At 31.8% G+C, this 22,206-nt stretch overlaps 1 protein-coding gene across 6 annotated transcripts in view; it reads left to right on the top strand.

Moving 5' to 3' along the window:
• The window catches only part of LOC132733393 (GATA zinc finger domain-containing protein 14-like), a 49,063-nt gene extending 30,923 nt beyond the window's left edge, over window positions 1-18,140 (top strand). For all 6 annotated transcript variants that reach the window (XM_060720040.1, XM_060720045.1, XM_060720044.1 and 3 more), the window contains 3 exons: window positions 2,856-3,002; window positions 13,239-13,421; window positions 13,919-18,140. In XM_060720040.1, the coding sequence (XP_060576023.1) occupies window positions 2,856-3,002; window positions 13,239-13,421; window positions 13,919-14,095 (507 nt within the window). In that variant the 3' untranslated portion in view covers window positions 14,096-18,140. The remainder of the gene's footprint in view (window positions 1-2,855; window positions 3,003-13,238; window positions 13,422-13,918) is intronic.
• Window positions 18,141-22,206: the final 4,066 nt, after the last annotated feature.

Below are 22,206 nucleotides of genomic sequence, written 5' to 3'. Positions count from 1 at the left end.
AAGTCTTGAATTTTCTCAATTTTGAAAGTAGCTGCTAGGTATTGTAATTTAAGGCTTATACTACACACTAAATATCTTAAATGGACTTGTCCATCTTTCAGTCCGGATGAAACTATAAATCATTTTTGGGGGATGATTTTAAGATATGTACGGACTTGAATAGTAAACAGTGTTGGCTATGTTAAGATGGTACATCTTTGATTGTTTGAAATTAAATGTAACATTTTAGTAATTAATGAAATTGGTATATGTTTCAACTTTAATTGATACCTGATTACAAACTGTGCATCATAGTAGTGAATTTATTGAAAAGCTTCAAACATTTGAAACATAAACATGCATTTTGGATGCATTTGAGATCTAGTATTTTAGCATTGAAGTAAATTCTGTAAAAGTTATTCCAAAACAAACTGTCTTTGACATAATAACATGTTGTTTTTATCTAAACTCTAAAAACCTTACATCTCATGTCAAGATTCATTGTAACTTCTGGTAGATGACTTAAACAGATCCCACAGATAAGATTTTTAAGAGCGAGCTTTTCCCATGGTTTTAATTCATAGCAAAACTGTTGGAAAGTTCTCATGGCTTTCGTCAAACTTGAAAAAAATATTACATTTTGATTTTCCTGAGGGCGGCAAGGTTGAAATGGAGCCATTGTGTTTTATTTTCATTTAAAAGCCGTTTTAGATTTAATTTTCCATCAGTACCTTCGGACATGTTGGATACCTTTTTGTCCTCGCTACTATTAATGATCGTAATTTATTTCACTGACAAGGGTATGATGGGGAGAAGGGGTGGGGTAATGGAGGTCAGTCTGCAAGAGGGGTTTGGTTGTAGGGGTCATTTTAAGGAAACAGATAGCCTAAGGGTTAAAAGGTTCTGTTTAAATAATGGTGCTGTAATGAAAACATCTGCAATTATTTCATTATGATTATTTAAATTTACACATTAATCCTTGACCTAACAAATTTCATTTTTTTTTTTTTTAAATAACTTGCGTAGCTGAGTTTTTAAAATGGATTTTTTCTGCAGCTTTTTATTTGGAAGTTTCCATTGTTACTTACGGGGGTTTCAGTATAGAAAAGTTAAAACGTAAGATATCATTAGTAAAATAGACTGGTTCGATTACTTGGACATAATAGGCTGATCTGATTTTGTACTGGTGGCATCCATGAGTCAATATTATTCCCGGCTTATCATTCAAAATAACAATAAAAGATAGGTTAACTTTGAGTGATTTTACTCTCTAGCTTAAAACATCTATGTTTTCCGGTTACTCATGTTGGGGTTGTTTCAGTGCAGCAGTAATGAATGAATTTCAAGCTAATTAATGTCTGTTTGGCTTCATTTCCCCACATCAGAAAAACAAAAACAACTCCCTGGATAAATGATGGAGGAATGATAAAGGCCTGTCAAATCATTACACAATTTGATTGGCGGAATAATACTGATTTAAAACCATAACTTCCTGAATTTCTGTAATGGACTTGTCCAGTTTTCATTTTTGGAAGTGTCCATTATTAATTTCAGGGATGTCAAAATAACAAATTGAAGTTTATTGGTCAACAATGTATAATTATGTAGAGCTTGGTCCGACTGAATGGATGTGCAGGCTGGTCTGGCTTTATACCTGTCATGGCAAATTGTCTTAATCACCAGGTTCAAGGAGGGCAAGGGTTTAACTCCCAGAATACTTGACCATACCTTCTTATATTGGTAGCTTTTCAATTTTGATATGTTCATTTCTTAAGAATGTTTAAGTTTTTAATTTAATGTAAGGTATGTCCATTTCATACTTGTAAAAATGCTAGTCAAAAAAATGATAACAATGAATTGTTTGTAGAAATAAAAAAATGACTAACTTACTGTAATTTTTCACCTGGACAAAGAAATTTGCTATATTTTATATTTCCATCAGTTTTTACCTAAGAAACAACGTTTTTACTACAATTGGCCTAACTACATTATAATTAATTCAGAGTGAGGTAGAAGAGAAGAAAAAAAAATTCAAACACCCTTAGTCATGCAAAAAAAAATGAGGAAAAAAACAGAAATAATATGAGAAGGGGAGGGTTTATAGTGGAGAAGTCAGGGATATTTTTTTGTATGTGTATGTATATACCAGTGATGCCAGAAATGTTACCAGAGTTTGATTATTTTTATGGGGAATACGATACAAGCTATGATTATTTCTCCAGACTCCTCCAGCCTTATCTGAACAGCTAATGGTTCATAATCACCCTCAGATTAGAGAGAGGAAGAAGAAGAAAAAAAAATAGTTCGGCAGGTTGAACTTGCTTTTCTTGCAGATATATTGTTTGTGTTACCTCTGTGAGCAGTTGTTTTTGTTCTATCAAAAATTTTGAAGGGAGATGTGCTAGATAGAAATAAGTATAGGTATCAAGTCAATATTTCACTTCGAGCCAATAGTTCACTTAGAGCCAATATTTTACTTCAAGCCAATATTTTGGACTGAGCCAGTGTTTCAGTTTGAGCCAATATATTCCACTTTGTATTTTTTTGGTTGATCTTGGGAGTTAGGACTAAATATTTTTAACATCCTTTTCTCAAATGGGTCGCATTTTATCAAAATCAGATGAATCACAGTGAATGCATTTTAAAATGAAACTTACATGTTTTACCTTCTTATATTGCATAATTATTATGTCCTTAAAGTTCTTTGTGTATGAGAATCGACATAAAAAACAAAACAGCAACTTTTTACTTTCTTATTTTGTTATAATGGTAAACAGCATAAAAATGCTAATGAAATTCAAATATTTTGCCTTTGGTCTTAAAATTGGTATCATTTACAAACCCAATAACTCTATATTTTCTGTTTTTATTTTCAGCCAGCCACTCTTCATGTTGGAGGTGGGGTTGGGCCAGGTAACCCTGGCAACATGCCGAATGGACCTCAGATGGGCCCAATGGGCCCTCCAGATATGGGAACTCCTCAAAAAGATATGAAGTTTTCCATGGGCATGAGCAATATGATGGTATGATATGTTTATTGAATTTTTAACGAAAAATAAAATGTACTTTTCAAAAATTCTATTTATAAAATGAAAGTGGTTCTACAAGGGTGCATGCTTATGCCTAAAATTATGCTGAGAGGGTCATCCGAGGTCTTCCTCTACTAGTTATGCTTGACATTTTTACATTAAAGTGTCAGTGGTGCTCAAAATCCAATCCCTGAAAAAAAGTTATTAAGTTCTTTAACAATGGTAATATTTGGTACATTAGAATGGTTATTATATTATGATGTACTTTAACAAAATTTATTTTGAAAATTTGTAATGGCTCAATTAAAAAGGATTTCGGAGATTATTATGGGACAGGATTTGAAAAAGCTTTTAAAAAATGAAAATGTCTTTCAATAGAGCAATACAAGACATTTGAATTGTAGAAATTTTAACTTTTCTCCTAGACATGTTGCAAGCATTTGGTAAATCTTAAACAAACAAAGAAGAGATTTAGCTATTATAAAAATGCTTCATAGAAGAAGATTAATGTATGAATCATTTATAATAAACATTTTTGTCAATATTTGTATTTGAAGAATACAGCGGTTTAATTTATTGTGAGGAACGTTTTAAAAATATTGATTTGGCCCTAGATTTAGGTAGTCTGGATTTAGGGTTCGGTTTTTTTTATAGAAGATTACAATCTCAAATTTAATACGCACCCATAAAGTATACTTCGACATGTTCGTTGACAGAGGGGGTTGGAAATCAGATAGACAGTTCAGTGACATTGAATACACGTAGATTTGTAACGAAGATTGTTTTGTTTCATACATGAGGCCTGTACTCATTGAACTTAAATGATTACTGAACCATTAAAATGTGCCCGATAAAATTGTTATATATATCTCTGGTATTTAAGCCGTAATTTGAAGAAACTTATTGTGTACGGTCTTAAAAAAAGAAGAAATCCGTGTTAAAATATTGTTACAAAACAAAAAAAATTCAACGCCAAGCCTATATTCTTAAATAAATCAAATTTTGAAATTGTCAGAAAATTTAGAAACTCGTAATTTTTTTATCTGCACGATGAGGCTTTGTTGCGATTAAAATTTTGTGACCCCGGTGTCAGGTACATAGTTAGATTATTGGAAAGATTACGCGGATATCTTAGATGGTAAAGTTTTTCTAAACATGCCAAAATTCATCGAAGCAACCGTGGCACGCAATACAAAATTACATTTTTGGACGGAAACATTGTACTTAGCTAGAGTTTACGCAAGGTTAATTATTTTGATGTCTTAAAAGTGGACGAAAGAATTTCTTCGTATCCCGCCAAAAAGTTGAAATAGAATTAAATGACAGGAAAAGGTGAAGTTACAATTTGGATAATAATACATCTTCAGTATTTAATGTTATCATAACTGTAAAAATATTTATAAAAAGAAAATATCACTTATCCAAAGCTGTTGAAATGACATTGGTCAACTTGGTAGCTTAGTTTAATTTGAGATACAAAGTACCTGATTGACACCTGGGATCTTTCTTCAAATTTGTCATTATGCCTTATATATTTGTGTTGATGCAGTATTACACATACAAAAAGAAAAAACAACAAAAAAGCAATTATCAGCACAAGGTTAAAAATTACAAGTTGATATAAATGTCCTGTCAATGATTTTGAAGGGATTTTCTTTTCTCTATTAAACAGTCATATTGTAAACTGAATTAAATGAAACAGGGGTAGATTATGGTTTCTTATCATTATTATTTATTTTTTTTTTTGTAGAAAATTGTAAAAATAATGTAAAAAGCTTCTTCAAATTTGTATTTTCAGTAGGCAATTGACACTTCGTAATACCCATTAAGTCACTATTGACATCTCTTTAATGTCCATAAAATTTCTTTTTATGATTTCCTCTTAATATTTTATTGGTTTTGATACACTCATATTATTAGTATGATAAATAGAGATGATTTTTTTGTTTGTTTACATTTAGATATAACTAAAACCAAGGAAAAAACTTGAACATTTTTAATTTCAAACAGGAAAAAAAAAGAAATTCTTAAGACTTCTTTATTTCTCTCCAAATTTCTGCTGAATTTTTTAATTGGACTAGTCCAGCATATATTTTTGGAACATTACATTATCAGTTTTTAGTGATATCAAGATGAAAATATAAAGTTTTTAGTCAACTTTATAGAGCCTGGTCAGACTGTTCCATTATGTGCAGGCAAGCCTAGTTCTATATTGGTGACTAATTACTTTTGGTTTCATCAGGGTTAGGCATACATACTGTCTTATTGGAACCCCTTAATCTTGTTGCCATAGTGACTTGGCTATGTCAAGGTCAGTGTGCATTTCTGATTGGTGCAAACTGATACAAAAATATTTTTAATACCATTTCTTTCTTCTTATCTGCTTCTACATAGGTAATTTTGTTCAACATTTTTAAGATTTGGGAGGGGAGGGGTTATTACCCAAATTTAAGAACTTTTTTTAATGTAAATGTATAGAAATACTGTTTTCAATTTAAATTTGATTAAAAGATTTGTAATATATGATTATTTGTTTGAATAAGGCCATTATATCCAGTTTCAGTAGCGTAATGAAATGTAAACATTTGAACACCTGGTACGAAAAATTTGTTTTTCATTCAATATTAATTTGCTTCATTTACCATAGGAAGTAGAGTTGCCGAAATAATAATTCTGTCAAAATTGATCCATGAAATGTGAAATGTATTTCCGTTATTAATCTATTTACTAGTATGATATTCCAAATATTTGTAGAAAATCATAAAAGAAGTCTGGAATAATTGATATTTTCGAAATCTTTTAAAAGCTAATTTTGGCACACTCGTTAAAAGCTAATAAAAAATATGTCGGGTAAAGGTGTACTATATTTTTCTTCATGTTTATATGTATATATTGGACTTGTATTTGTTTGAATTTTTTGAAATCTTCATCATTATTTTGAGGTGAAAACAATGAAAAATTGCTTATATTAAACTACCAGTATTTTTCTACAACAAGAGCCTTTAAGAGTGGCATTCCTTGCAGAAAATTCTTTAAAACCATGCAGTTTTCCTCTTAAATTCAATTTATATACAAAAAGAATTTATCCTGCAAAATACTGTTTTAATTTCCCCTTATTTAAGGGAACAGCAGCTTCTTCCCCACCAGTGCTTAAAAGCCCTTCCAGCAGTATATAAACTAGCCTAGCTCTATAAAGCATTCCATGGATTATTTCGGGGTTGGGTTGGTTCCCTTTTTAAGGTTGCTAGTTACAAAATTCTTAATATTGATGTTTATATGCTGTTATTATGCAACACACAGAAGATATGACAGTGTGTCACTTTTAAAAATTTAAAATTTAATGGGTTTGTTATTTGAATTTTAAATTCATAACTGAACAAAATTTTTTTTTTTTTTTTTAAACATTGGGATTATCAAATATTTTGTGAAGACCTCCCACAGTCCGAAATTGCCTGACTTTTTGAAGAGGGCAAATTTTCGAATGATATCTTAGAGCAAAGATTATCTTTCTATGCCGTAAAGATACAGGTTCAACAATAAATCACCATATCAAATCTTGAAATTTTACTACCCATGGAAAAACTACTCCGAAAACAGATGCCTTGGAAATGACTGTTTTTGCTGCTTGGCTGTCAGACATTAGGGTATATGTTTTATCACTAGGAGTTTTATATTAATGGTGTGTAAAACAGACATGTGCATGAGAATGTGAAGGCCATGTGGCTCTACCTAATTACAATGACACCCTTGTGATTTGAATCTCTTTGTGTGTGTTTTTGTTCCGCCATTGTTAGCCCTATAAAACGTTAAAGGTTTGATTCTGGTCCATGTGGCTTACTGTATGTATTGTGAAATCAATGCAAGTGCATGTCTGTTTAATCGGTAAATAATTAGAAACCGCATATTTGCAAAAATTTCAAAGTTCACAACCAGTTAATGGTTTAATTGGTACTCTTAGAAAATTACTATTTAAGTCTTTATAGTTATTTTATTGGGTCTTAGTATCAGAAAAGGTTAAATTTGAGAAACCATCAGTAGAAAGGCTTGTAAGTCTTCTTGGACATAGACATCCTGGCCTTGCTTTATACTAATAGTTAAATAGGCAAATCATTTTGGCCCGAGTTTAGGCAAGTAAGTCATTTTAGCCCGAGTTTAGGCAAGTAAGTCATTTTTGCCTAATACTTTAAAAAAAGTTAATATTTTACTATTTCTTTTCATATTGCTGTAAATGTTGTTTTTAGCTCGACTTTTCTATGAAAAGGGGAGCTATCCTACTCGCCCCGGCGTCGGCGTCGGCGTTAGCGTTGGCGTCACACCTTGGTTAAGTTTTTCGTACCACCCCACTTTATTTCAGAAGTATTACAAGTATGGCTTTGAAACTTACCATACTTGTTCACCATCATAACCTCCATCTACAGACAAGAGTACATAACTCTGTCAAGGTTTTTGACAGAATTATGGCCCTTTTTTGACTTAGAAAGTGTATTGAGCTTGGTTAAGTTTTTTGTACCACCTCACTTTATTTCAAAACCATTGGAGGTATTGCTTTGAAACTGACCATACTTGTTTACCATCACGACCTTCATCAACAGACAAGAGGACATAACTCTGTCAAGGTTTTTGACAGAATTATGCCCCTTTTTGACTTAGAAAATACATTGAATATGGGTAAAATCCACTTATTGCCTTAACCCTTTGAGATATTGCTTTGAAACTTTTAATGCTATTTCACATCATTACCCCCATCTGTACGCAAGAGAAGGTAACTCTGTCAAGGATTTTTTTTTTTAAAAATTAAGGCCTTTTTATCGACTTAGAATCTTGGTTAAGTTTTTTGTACCACCTCACTTTATTTCAAAACCATTGGAGGTATTGCTTTGAAACTGACCATACTTGTTTACCATCACGACCTTCATCAACAGACAAGAGGACATAACTCTGTCAAGGTTTTTGACAGAATTATGCCCCTTTTTGACTTAGAAAATACATTGAATATGGGTAAAAATCCACTTATTGCCTTAACCCTTTGAGATATTGCTTTGAAACTTTTAATGCTATTTCACATCATTACCCCCATCTGTACGCAAGAGAAGGTAACTCTGTCAAGGATTTGTTTTAAAAATTAAGGCCTTTTATCGACTTAGAATCTTGGTTAAGTTTTTAGTACCAGTCCACTTTTTGACTGAACTGTTTGAGATATTAATTTGAAAGTTGGAATACTTGTTTACAATCATGATTCCCAAACATGTCCAGGAGAAGGTAATTCTGTCAAAGATTTTATTTGAATTATGGCCCTTAACTGTCAATGTTTTGTATTATAGGCAAGCACTAAAAAAGTCGAGCGCGCTGTCTTACGGACAGCTCTTGTTTTCTCTGTTTTTCCATGTGTTTTTTTTTTCCTCTCAGAATTTACATGTGTTTACTTGTATTAAACATTGATAAGTAACATAAATTTTGTTTTGCATGACAGTGAAATTCAAGTTACGGAGTGATATACAACAGAAATTTGTGTTTATAGTCCCACATACTTCCTTTTCATGATTCTGTTTTTTGTACAACTGAAATCAAAACCTCTGTTATGGACAAAGTTCTCAAATAAAGTCCTAAATCTTGTCCGAAACTCTTAATTTTTTCTTATTGTAAATTAAAAGCACTTCTAAAAATAGATAACAAAAAACATAATGTTTTCCTTGTATGTAAAAATATAGAAAAACCTAACCCTCTAAGAACTTAAGGTTTATTTGTATGTAAAAATACAAAAATAAAGAAAAGCCTAACCCTTGGGCTAAATATTTTCCGACTTAATATTTTCTAAGGCAAAATCAACTAGATTTCTTCCAGACTGAAAATCTTTTCTAAGGCTTAATCAACTAAATTTTTTCCTTGACAATTTTTTTCTAAGGCGAAATCAGCATGTCTTTTTCTTTGTGTACAAAATTCTTCAAAATTAGATTTAAACAACAGATAAACAGCAATGTTGAAATTTGTTCATCTGATAAGATTTTGTATCTAAAAACGATTTTTTGGTGGGAAGGTTTTTTACTGCATACACACATTATTAACACAGATCTTAACAAAAGGTATACAGTCATACTGGTAATGAAATTCATTCTTGTCAGGGGTTTTGAGGTTTGAATATAAATGGGATTTAATATGTATGTATATATTAAATAGGGCAGAATGCGGTACATACATTGTGACTGTAGGTGAAAATATTTCAAGTTGTTTTATAGAAGATGATGGGTCTGTTATGTTAAAATTTTGACAGGTGATTGAGTGATGGTTGTGAAGGAAAGGTGTAACATATGTATACAATAGAAAAAGCTAGGATGGGCCGGGGCATGAATGATCTTTTACTTAATGATGTTGGAGGGAAATTAAGGGCACTTTACATGTCTAATAGAGGTTTTAAATGCTGTAAATATATACACAAAAAAAATAAAAAAATTGGAGCGGAGAAAACTTTGTCACTCATTTTTACCGGGATGTATCATGAATTACTCAAAATGTTGGAGGGAAATTTAGGGTATTTTGCCATGTCTATTGGAGGTTCTAATGCCATAAATATTTATACAAGAAAAAAAGTGAGTAAATTGTGTCATTCATTTTAACTGATACATGAATTACTCAAAATGATGCACAAAAGAAATTCCATTGAAAGTAAAATGACTACAACAAGAAAAAGAAACAAATGCATTGTGTGTATTCTGTCCAAAAAAAAGCGTTACTAAAGATTATAGGATTTTTTTTAAGCTCAGATATATTAATATGCTTAAATAGTTATGACTTTTCTACCTATCATGATATAACCTAAACAAAGCAAACATGCTGACAATGTATGCTACATAACTTGTATGATATCTTGCGATTAATTAAATGAAATTTGAAAATTTCGATAACAGCCTTCAAAATATGAATGGAATTTCCTGAATTAAAAAAAAATATGCAAGTTTGTAAGAAATAAATTTAAACTGGGCAAGTCCATTTAATATACAACAAAGTTCAGGACATAGTGTCAAAACTATTTTCTTCACTTCATGTGATCAAAATGAAAAAAAAAAAATCAATGTCCCAGCAAAATTTGCACAACAACACGGTATATATGTTTTACATATAGTGCAGTAAAACTCTGTTTCCGTGATTAATCATTATATCGATGTTTTAATCCATTTTCTTTACAATGTACGTATGACATACTTAAAAATCAGTTGCCCGGAGAATTTACATTAATTGTTAGAAAATTTTACACCCGAGATCTTAAGATTACAATATGAATTAAAATCGAATAAATTAAATATTTTTTAGCAACGAAAGTATTGTATTCATATCGAACGGTAGCCCATTGTAATGTAAATTACGTAGATTATACGGAAAACTGTCCTATCTCAGTATATGAAAAGGCGGGACATACTTCAGTCTCTACATTGATGAAGTGTTATTGATTGCACAGCAGTTTGCAGTTATTTAATGTGCTCTTGGGGTCAAGACGTAATAGAGAAATTGTCATTGAAATTGTGTCGGCTAATATCCGGTTGTAAGAGAGACCACTTGTCCGCGCATTTTACATATTTAAGTGGTTCAACGACAAAAAAAAATTCACGATCTAATGATTTTATGAATGGAAGCAGCAACACTTATGTTAAATTGGACAAAAATAAAGAGAAATGCTCATAACTCAATTGGATTTTTTTGTTGAGTTTTTTTGCTACTATTTAAAGCACATTATTTTTTGTGAGTGTATTTCATGCATAATGTAGTGTGCAATACTCTATGTATAATGGATGTTTGCAATAAATGATCAGTAAAATTTATCATTTTAATGGACATGCCAACCCATTAAGAACAAATTAAAAGGGCAGAATTAAAATGAAATTTTGGGAAATTTTTTGATTCTACAAGAGTAAACCCCAAAAAGTTTTCCCGGTCACGGGGTTTTTTTTGACCGAAAAGATTTCCCCCCCCCTAAATTTTAATATAAAATTTAACCCCCATTTTTCCTTAATTTTTTAAAATGAATGTAGGGGGAAAAATCTGTTTTTTAAATTTTAATAAAAATGGGGTTCTGCTTGAAAAGGTTTGGGTTGAGATTTTTAAAATAAAATAAAAAAATTTGTAACATTTGAGCTAAAAAATATTTTTGAAGTGTTTTTTTCCGGGGTAAATTTTAAATTTAAAATAAAAGCAAGGTAATCAAGCGATCAATTTAACACTCGAACGAAATGGGAAATCAATCGTATCTGAGCCTGCCTAGAATATATTTTATCCTGCATTGACAGTTTTAGCATTCCGGGTAGATATTATCTTGATTGATTTCGTAACGAAAAAAAAAACCAACCTGCGTTGTATGCTTAAATTTGATTGGGGGCAATACCAGAGTCCCTGTTAGATATTGTATCTGCTGGCGCCACTGCTATTTATCTGCAAGACCGTGAAATAGATTTTCATTGAGAACAGGACAAAATGTGATCAATTCCGTTAATTAGTTTCAAGTTTTGCGCAACAAACAAAGCAGATACACATGCAACAACCGGAATAACATCGCATCGGTCGGTTTTTATGTGATATATTAGGATAGCCAGAAATACAAATGTTTTCTTTATTTTCTAAATTTCTAAAGCAGACTTGCATGCCGTAACCTCGTAACTCTTTCATAATGATTCAGATAAACAGAAAAAACACACTGAAGGTTTTTGAAATTAGAACTTTCGGGAATACATCATCATATTGTAAGACTACTGCTCAAGAATGGGGGTTTTCAGGTTATTGTTATACATGGTCTCTACTGCTCTTAAAATAGGTTGTAATTATCCATCATATTTCGTCTGCAGTCAAAAAATGATAAATGGTTATATGATTACAAAAGTAGAAATATTTGGTATAACATGGCCAGTAAAGACATTAATGTCCGACCATAAATTATTTGTCAAAAAATGATATTTTCTTACCCCTCGCAGCTACATGTAAAATTAAGAAAGTTGATCTTTCTTAAAATGTTAATTTTGTGTTTGTTCTATTTTTGACTTTTTATTTGATTTTTGGTGTTTTGTTAGAATTTTGATAATTTTTTTATTATTTTTTTTTAAGCAAAAAAAAAAAAATTAAATCAAATCATGTCAAGAATTTTTCATTAATCTAGTACATGCAATTAGTGAACATGGTATCTCCATATTAAGTCAAAATGATATTTAATTCTAAAATTGCATCAGATTCATTAAATCGTGTATTTTATTCCGTTAATGTTTCGTATTAAAACTTGCAATACAGAATAGCATGATGTATGGATAAAGTTGCACGTTGCAACAATAATGTCGGAAAAAATCGCAAATGTCAAATAGAGTCGTAATTATGAAGTTAATCTTGTAAATTGTCAAAGGAGTTGGGTTTTGGATTAAACCCTATTGACTCAAAGGGGAGAAAAAAAAAGGGGAAAAAATTTTGCAAAAAGAAAGGAGCCCACGGGTTCGGGCGTTTAAAGCCCCCGGGTTTTTCCCGACTGATCAATAGATTTATAAAATTTGGAAAAAATTATTGTCGTTTTTTTTGTTTTGTATTTTTGAGGGGCTTATAGGGGAGATCAATCATTTTCTTCCCCAAAAGCTGAAATTAAAAATATAGAATTTTTTTGGGTTTGTTTTTAACAGGCACAATTAATTAAAGACCACGGGTTTCTGGTTGGGGGTTTTTATTGAGTAAACATGTATGGTGTAGAAACTAAGGTTTTATGAAAGGTGAATTGATTGGGTGCTATATTAGTAATAGCCTAGTTTTGGTTAATGAATTAATTATTTTATGTCATTAGCATTGAGTATATAAAGCATCATCTTAATAGGTTATAATTGTGATCTTAGCTATAATTTATTTACAAAAATATAAGTAATATTTATTTAAATTTTTCCTATCTAAAAAACAAAAATGAAAATTTTTCAAAATATTTTTTAGCAAAGATGGGTCATGGAATGGGTGCAATGGGTTTTGCATTCAAAAATTTAAAATTGTCCTTTCCCGTTTTTTCACTCCAATTTTTAAAATTAGCATTTTGACGCTGGAACCTCGTAAAATGGCAAAGAACAGTTCTTATTCCAAAGCTGGTGAAGTCCAAAATGAACAAAAGGCATGTTAAGGACAGCTTGTATTGGTGCGACTCAGATTCTTGACCTAAAGATAAATAACTGTATGTTTATAAATTCTAAGGGATACAACTCATGAGTATCACATTAAATCTATTTTCAGATGCCAGGAGCCATGTTCATGTCACCCCAAGCAAAGAAGGGTCTTGAATTTAGCGGTATGATGTCTCCGAACTTCAAGTCAATGATAGATTTCGAATCAGGTAGCGAGTGTGGTAGTGTGGTCAGTAGTAGTAGCCACCCAAACAAGCCAGAGTCCAAGAAACATCCCAGTCTTCCAAAAGAGGTTAGTATTTTGTTCTTGAAAATAGGTTAAAATTTGGGTTTTTTTGCCCAACAAAATGTATCTTTCGTTGAAATGGATCCATCGTTTAGACTGGAACAAGAGCATGTTGCTCAGTGGTTTAAGTGTCTGCCTGCTCAACACAACTTGGGTAGCTGCATTTAGAGCCAGGTTATCTTACATGGCACCAGTTTTGGTCAGTTTTAGGAAGCCAATTTTAGAGTGGTTCAAGTCAGCTTTTATCATCTAGCAAGTATAGATACATGTATGTTTGAATAAAACTAGACATGAAATTGGAGGAAATTGTAATGAAATCTAACATTTCAAGACCAAAGACCATTGTTTATTTATAAGTTATTTAGGTGGTTACTCAGTTCTATACTTTTATTAGCTTTCATTTAAGAATGTGATTTGTCCTCTTCATTTATAAGAATAGTTAGAAACAATTATGAATTCTTAATATATTTATATCCTATAGAGTTGTATGTATTTCTCTTCAGGCTGTTGCCATTATGTTGGACTGGTTAAGACAACACAAGGACAACCCCTACCCCAACGATGATGAGAAGGCCATGCTGATAAAACAGACTGGTTTAACTATAAACCAGATCAATTACTGGTTTACAAATGCAAGAAGGAGAATCCTGCCAAAATGGGCACAGCAGTGCAAAACGTGACACAGTCTAACTACAAAAATAGACTGGTTAATAAAATAATAAGATGTAAAGATAAAATCTGAGACACAGTCAAAAAATTAAATTGACTGGCATTCAGTCCTAATGCTAAAGCTTAAAGCAACCCATGAATGTAGCCATTCCTTTTGGCTTTTTTGGTGCTAAACACCTCTTACATATAGGGTATCTAAGATACTGGAAATATTTACACATGAATGGTCCTGGGATTTGCGGAGGTGCATATAGAATAAACAAAAGAAGGAAAATGAACATGTTTCTGTCTTATTCAAGGAACAAAAAAAACTTTCTAATATTTTATTTCTGTCGCTCATTTGGTCAGTAAACTTTGCTTTGTTTTAAAAATTGATAAGAAAGACCTTCAAAAGTTTTTTGACAGGTTTAAAAACTTGTGTCAGGGTTATGTGTTGCAAGGCTGACAGAAAATCATTTCACAAATATAATATGTCCAGTTTGGCGTCGTAGTCGAAAATCTTTCCCTGCAACTTACATTATTTATACTACACATTCAAGGAATGTTATATTTGTCATTTTTCTTCACAATTGGGAATGTTGATGTAGACTGAACATTGGTCAAGTTTATTATTGTTTAATCTGTCAATAATTGTTGTTTTTCTGATGAAATTAGATGTTGAAATTATAACTGGACAATGCTAGCTCACATTGTGTGGATGTCAATTATTGAGAAAAACATCGTAGCTTTAACTGTGATATGAAAGGAGTAAAGTAAAACATATGCACATGTAATTTTAGGAGAATAAACATAAGTAGGCCTTAGCATGAGTAACACTATTAAATAGTTGGATCTTGTAAAGCATGATCGATTTTATTGCAACACTGGTTGTGTCAAATTCTAATGGTATATTTTCGACAGCACAAGTTGTTTTTTGTGAACGATTTACTGAGGTTTGTGAATAATCTGCTTGATTAAAGGGAGATGATCAGTAAAAGCATAAATTTAAGACTGACATGATTACTTCCCTTTGCTTATTTTTTTTTCTCTCTTACTGAATGATGAAGAATTGAAGTTATATTTGTTATAAAACAAGAATTTGAAATGCATATCTCTTTATTGTTTATATGATTATCAAATATGCACAACCAGATTCACATTTCTTAAAACAGACTTATTTAATGAGTTTGAAACAAATTTATTTTGACGAAGAAAAAAAATTAAGACTGTTCAGAAGAAAATGAATATTTGAATTATCTAGTACATAGTTCTTAAAAAATTTTATCAAACTCCATTCAGAAAATATGTATTTTGTGTTAAATTTTTGTGAGATGATTGCATAGAATTTTAGGATATTGAACGTTTTAAGAATGGGAATCTTGTTGTTCTTGTTTATTTTCACATAATAGTGCTCTATACTTATGACGAGAAATCCTGTTATAACTTTTTATGAAGCAATAATTCTGGTCAACTAAATGTTAACCATTCTAGAACATGGCGTCATCTATAAGAACAAGTTGTAGCATAACATTTATCATTTTAAAATTTATTATAGTTTATAAAGGAATAGCATATAATTATCGTAAAGTCACCACATGGTTTTATAACAATAGCAAAATTTTATATATAAGATGAGTTTCATAAGTATATAACTTAATGCAATGGTCGAGTGCCTTTTTAAACGAAGTAACGAGAAAACTTTTTTACATGATTTTTATGTAGATGTTTCTCAATGCAATATATCACATAACAGGTGTGCCTATATTTCCTGTACTGTACAAGGTTGTGTCATAAACTGTGCCTTCTTTTCTCTTTCTATTTTTGTCCTTGTGTAAAAATCTGGTTGTTTGAATAATGTTACAGTGAATAAAAAGTTTGGTTAGTGTTTAGATCAATTAAAGAGAGTGAAATTTTTATATTGGAGCCAAGAAAAGTTTGTTTACTAATAATATATTTGAAATAGTCAAGTAATTAATGATCTCAATGATATTGTCAAATTCAAAAAGTTCTTTCTTATTTCTAAATTAACCTTTATTGTTTTGATGAATTTGATAGGTTTTTTAAATGGAAATTTAAGTATATGTATCTAAATAGATTTATATTCGTAACGGAAAATCAAACATCAAGCAATGTTCTTTGTTCTGTAGTCGTACTTAATTGTGTCATATGTAACTGACCTATTTATATCGCAAATGCCGCCTTTGCCTTGAAACTCTTTAAAAGTGCTCTTGAAATCTTGCGTTGTTCTCTTAGATTGTGCCATTGATACCAATAACGAATACTTACATATCGGACTTTAATTAAAATCACCATGTGCCATCACCCTTTGTTGGACAAAATTTGTAACTTGCTTGAATTTGTGACCATCTGAAAGGAGTGGAACTCGGTTGTCCATTTATAGCTTTGTTCTTATTATTAACTACTGTGAAGTTTTCTGGTAAATTTTATGCATGGTTATTTGAAAAATATATGTTTATAGCAATAATAATTACTTTAAAACTGTTGATGAATTAGGGATATTTTTATTGCGCCTCATTGCTGATGTTTTTTTTGCATGAAATATTGTTGTTTTGTCTTGTTGCTATAGAAACAAGCACCGTCTTATAGTGTTAAGTTTCATTCGTGAAAAGTTTAAGGAGGAATAGTGACTTATATACATGTACATGTTGTAAAGAAGTTATGATTGTGACAAAAAAAATTTGGTTGTAAATATTTGTTAACCTATACGTTGTTAGACATAAACAAAATGGCTGAAAGCCAAGTGTACATAGACAAGTTTTAAACAACATTTTTAATATATTTAATCAATGCTTCGTTTTAGAACATGTATTTGTTTTCAATCTTTGTTGATTTATTTAAGGCCCAGACTTTGTGTTTGAATGGAAAAAAACAAACATGTTTATTTCTTGTTTATTTTTAAACTTGACTATTTTTCTGATGAATTTATTATCTTGGATTATTATTTTTGCTGGGTTGTAAAATCATAAAGTATATAAAAATTATGACTTATTTATTTGTTTTATTATTTATAAGTTGACTATAAGAAATACATGTTTACAGACCTATGTTAAAAGTAAGCTCCCTTTCTTTAATATAAAGGAATTATAAAATCCCAAGAACAACAAAATTGAAACAGACAAGCAAAACAACTGTCTTAGGGCCAGGCAATGGTTTTTTATGCTGACAAGGTTTTATTCTATTATTTTTAATGAGGTCATTCTTAACTTATTTTGTTTTATTTTTATTTAAACATTTCTTATACTTTTCCTATCTTCATTGATTTTTACGACATCTAATGGCCCATACATGATTTTACTGGCATATTATTATGGCAAGAGATATTTTATTTTTAGAAGAAAAAAAATAATTCTTACATTATTTGATGAAAAGCAGCTAAATTTACCTTTCTTCTGCTGGACTCTATCCTGTCTAGTTTTGATGCTTATTTTATTGATTCTGATTATATTTTGTGCAACACGAACAAAACAATTTTGAGTTAAAAAAGCACCATGTCTATTTATTTTTCTCACTCTTGAAAGAGATTGCGTCTTTGAAAATGTTTGCCTTCTTTGTAAAATGTTATTGTCAGATTATTTTGAAGCTATAGAACAAAACTATATATTATGAAAATAATCAAGAATTTTATCAACGTTTACAATGGTTTTAATGATTTTATCTAGACCTTTTCCATACAATTGTTTTATGTTTTTGTTAAAAAAGAAACTAGTACTAGAATTTGTAAGACAGACTTTCTAAGCCATTCACTGCAACCATTCTGTTAAAATAATTATGAAAAAAAATGAAACCAGTCTTGAAATGAAAGAACCTTATTGGTTGGTTCAAAATTGTGATTTGAAATTAACCAATGGCAAGCTTGCTTTCATGGACTGGAACCTATTTATTCTTCAGATGTTCTTTCTGTCCATGCTCCACTGTTGTATGATAGTTTTCTTTTGTATATTTACTGAAAATGCCTTGGCATGCTTTGTATTAAGTTTTATTTAGATACATTTTTACTTTGATATGATTAACATTTTAAAGAAAAAGTAAAAATAAACATTATAGTTTTATGTATAAGCAAGTCTTTTGTTTTCTGTTACTTTTGGTGATATATAGGTCCAGCTATTAGACCCCTATCTTAGTATCTCTGCAGTCTGATCAGGCTCTCTACTGCCAGTATTAAACTAACTTTACTAAGTGATGTTAAAACAAGTGCGTTTTTACCCAACATGGTAAATTGATTTCTGTGCAACTTATAAATCACCCTGGGCTGGCAATATTTACTAAACATGCATGACCTCACCTGATACTAGTAATCAAAATTGGGTAGTTATGTGTCAAAGGGACTTAATTTTGGCATGTTCAGTTGATAAAAGAGTGACTTCCCCTGAATACATATTTGGCATAAGTGGTCAAAGGTGGACAATATTCAGTTAACAAGAGTTACTACCCTGATACTGATGTGATTCAAAGGGAAGAACCCTCGGGCAAGGGGGGGGGGGGGTTAGAGTGACCACTGATAAACATATGACATAAGTGGTACAAAAAGCTGTAAAGTATGTCTTTTGACAGCTGTTGATTCAAATCGAAATAACACCTGGGGACAGATTTAGGCGGGTGAGACTTATTTCCCTTCATAGCTAGTTCTAAGTGTCACTGCTTTAAAGATAACTGATAAGGGGGCATAAATATGATTTGTTGAGTAATTGATTGGGTTTAGCTCCCAATAATGTCCAATCTCTCGCGGAGTTATAGACATTATCTAATGAAAAATAGTTTCAGGTAATTTTAGTCTTTTACAAATAAAATATGTAATATTACTGATAATAAATTCTGATGAAAATGATAAACTACACATATTTATCTGATCCAGGCTATCCTCTCCCGTATATTCCGTCTAATAATATAAATCGTAAGATTCGCTAAACAACACGTAAAGAGTTAACTATGGTTGCTGATTTACGCCATATTGTATTTTCGCTTCTTCGCCTCAAGTTATTTGGACTTTGTCGTCTCTACGATTTTCGCTTTTTGGGATTTTCAAGGCAAAAAACCACAATACGACAGGAGGGCAAAAATACGACACATAAAATCTGTCGTATATTCGCATTCCATCTGTCGTATTTTCGTGTTTTTTTTTCGCATTCCAAATACAAATATGCGTATACAAAAAGAGACGTCAAAGTATAACTTTGCCGTCTCCACATTGCATTGTTTCATTTTCGCATTGTTGCATTTTCGCTTTTTATACGCCTGTTTGAAAAAGGGACGTATTATGGGAACGCCCTGGCGGGCGGGCGGCGTCCAAATTTTGTCCGGAGCATATCTCCTACATGTATGGAGGGATTTTAATGAAACTTCATAGAAATGTTCACCACTATGAGGAGCAGTGTCGCGCACATGAACCAGGTCTCTGGGTCAAAGGTCAAAGACCAACTTAGAGGTCATTCAAAAACGCTTGCTCAGAGAAAAATTACTACATGCATAGAGGTATTTCAAAGTAACCTGGCACAAATATTTATCATTGTGAGGCGGAGTGTCGCGTGTAAAACATTTGGTCTCTGAAGCCAAGGTTAAGGTCACAAATAGGGTCAAAGTTCAGATAAAATATGAAAACTGTGTATTCGGATCATTAAGTCATCATTTATTTAGAGATTGGAGCACAATTGGTCATTACCATGACTGCTGCTGTTAAATATGTAATTTAAGTTTATATATGCAAGGTCAAGGTCACTAAAGATGATGAAATATCCAGATTTTGTAAATAGAATTTAATCAAAGGGAGACAACAAAGTTATTACTTTGTTCATAAATGACTTACACAATTACTCCCCTTGATCTATTTTCACTTTCAATTCTAAAAATAGAATTTAATCAAAGGGCATGAAATAATCCTCTTTCTTGGACTTGAGTATGTTCTAAAGAATGTAACATTTATTTACACATGTTTCATTCATTGGTCAAGATTCTTAACTGTGATAACTATGGTGTTCTGTAGACTTGGTATTTGTTCATAAAGATCATACAGTAATTACCTTATCAAATGTAAATACTTTCTCATAGAAATTTAATTATATTTTAATTTTCAAGTAAATATCAGTTCAGCTCATTCAAAGATTAAGAATTGTAATGAAATGTATTTCCCTAGAATAAAATCTTAAATCAGAATTTTTTAGTTATTAAATTACATGTACTTTTTATACGCCCGTTTGAAGGTCACAGTTAGAGCTCATAGAAAAACACTTGTCTGGAGCAAAACTTCTACATGCATAGAGGGATTTCAATATAATTTGGCACAAATGTTCATCATTGTGAGGCTGAGTGCCGTGCATAAAATTCAGGTCCCTGCGACCAAGGTCAAGGTCACACATTCTGTGCATATCTTCCCTATTGATTTGTTTTAAGGTTCATTTAACAACACAGTGCCAAGAATAAAAACTTGCTTGCTAGATAACACTTATCCATAATGCCCCCATCTCCATCTAAAGCTTTCGTAAACAGGCGTATTTTGTGACTATGGCACCCTTGTTCGCAGTTACATTTCATAAAATATGATAGAATGTTCTTGTGGATAATATGTTTATCATATATGAACCGTTGCTCCAGGCGAAAATGTAAAAATAGAACAATGCGAAATAGCGAAAACATAACAATGCGAAAAAGTCAGAATACAGCAATGCGAAAAAGCGAAAACAGAACAATGCGAAATTAATGTTTTTGCAATTTGGTGGCAAAGAAGCGAAACACGAATTCGAGTAAATCAGCCACCATAGTATACCGAGGATGTATATGGTAAAATGATGGGTGGTTTACATAGGGTTTTACAGTTATTATTTTTATAACCTCGAACATCATTCAGTCCTATCAGCTAAACCCACAATGCATCTTTTATTAGTGTCTTAATTAAGCCTATTTCATTTGTGATTTATTTGGCAAGAACTTCAAAAGAAAGAGAAATAAATTTTGAAGAAACATCAAAACGTTCAAACTATGAAATCGTATGCCCTTCCTTGCAAAAATTACCAGGACCACAAAGAAATTAACTCCTACTCACATAACTTAAGCCAGGGAAAATATCGCACAGTCACATTAAATATTCGAGCACTGCTAAACTACATAGCAAAAGCTAATGTTCGGGCATCCTGGTAAAATTCCGATAATCTTTTTAGCTCACCTGAGCTTGCTCAGGGTGAGCTTTTAGGATCGATGAATGTCCGTCGTCCGTCGTCCGTCGTCCGTCCGGCCGTCCACAATTGTTTGTGAACACTCTAGCGGTCGCATTTTTGCCTCAATCATCATCAAACTTGGTCAGGATGCTTATCTAGTTGAAAGCTCGGATGAGTTCGAACATGGGTCATCTCAGATGAAAAACTAGGTCACAAGAGCTAAAAATAGAAAAACCTTGTGAACACTCTAGAGGTCACATTTTTGACCCAATCTTCATCAAACTTGGTCAGGATGTTTGTCTAGGTGATAGCTCGGATGAGTTCGAACATGGGTCATCTCGGATGAAAAAGTAGGTCACAGGAGCTATAAATAGAAAAACCTTGTGAACACTCTAGTGGTCACATTTTTGAACCAATCATCATCAAACTTGGTCAGAATGCTTGTCTAGTCAATTGCTTGGATGAGTTCGAACATGGGTCATCTCTGATGAAAAACTAGGTCACAGGAGCTAAAAATAGAAAAACGTTGTGACCACTCTAGTGGTCACATTTTTGACCCAATCATCATCAAACTTTGTCAGGATGCTTGTTTAGATAATAGCTCGGATGAGTTCGAATATGGGTCATCTCGGATGAAAAACTAGGTCACCGGAGCTATAAATAGAAAAACCTTGTTAACACTTTAGTGGTCACATTTTTGCATCAATCATCATCAAACTTGGTCAGGATGCTTATCTAGTTGATAGCTTGGATGAGTTCGAACATGGGTCATCTCGGATGAAAAAGTAGGTCACCGGAGCTAAAAATAGAAAAACCTTGTTAACACTTTAGCGGTCACATTTTTGCATCAATCATCATCAAACTTGATCAAGATGCTTGTCTAGGTAATAACTCGGATGAGTTCGAACATGGGTCATCTTGGATGAAAAACTAGGTCACAGGAGCTAAAAATAGAAAAACCTTGTTAACACTCTTGT

This window comes from Ruditapes philippinarum, unplaced genomic scaffold (assembly GCF_026571515.1).
Source record: "Ruditapes philippinarum isolate M1 unplaced genomic scaffold, ASM2657151v2 ctg3843_1_1_1_1, whole genome shotgun sequence".
NCBI lineage: Eukaryota > Metazoa > Mollusca > Bivalvia > Venerida > Veneridae > Ruditapes > Ruditapes philippinarum.
The sequence above is the reverse complement of the archived record's forward strand: the minus strand, read 5'-3'. Positions and strand labels throughout refer to the sequence as shown.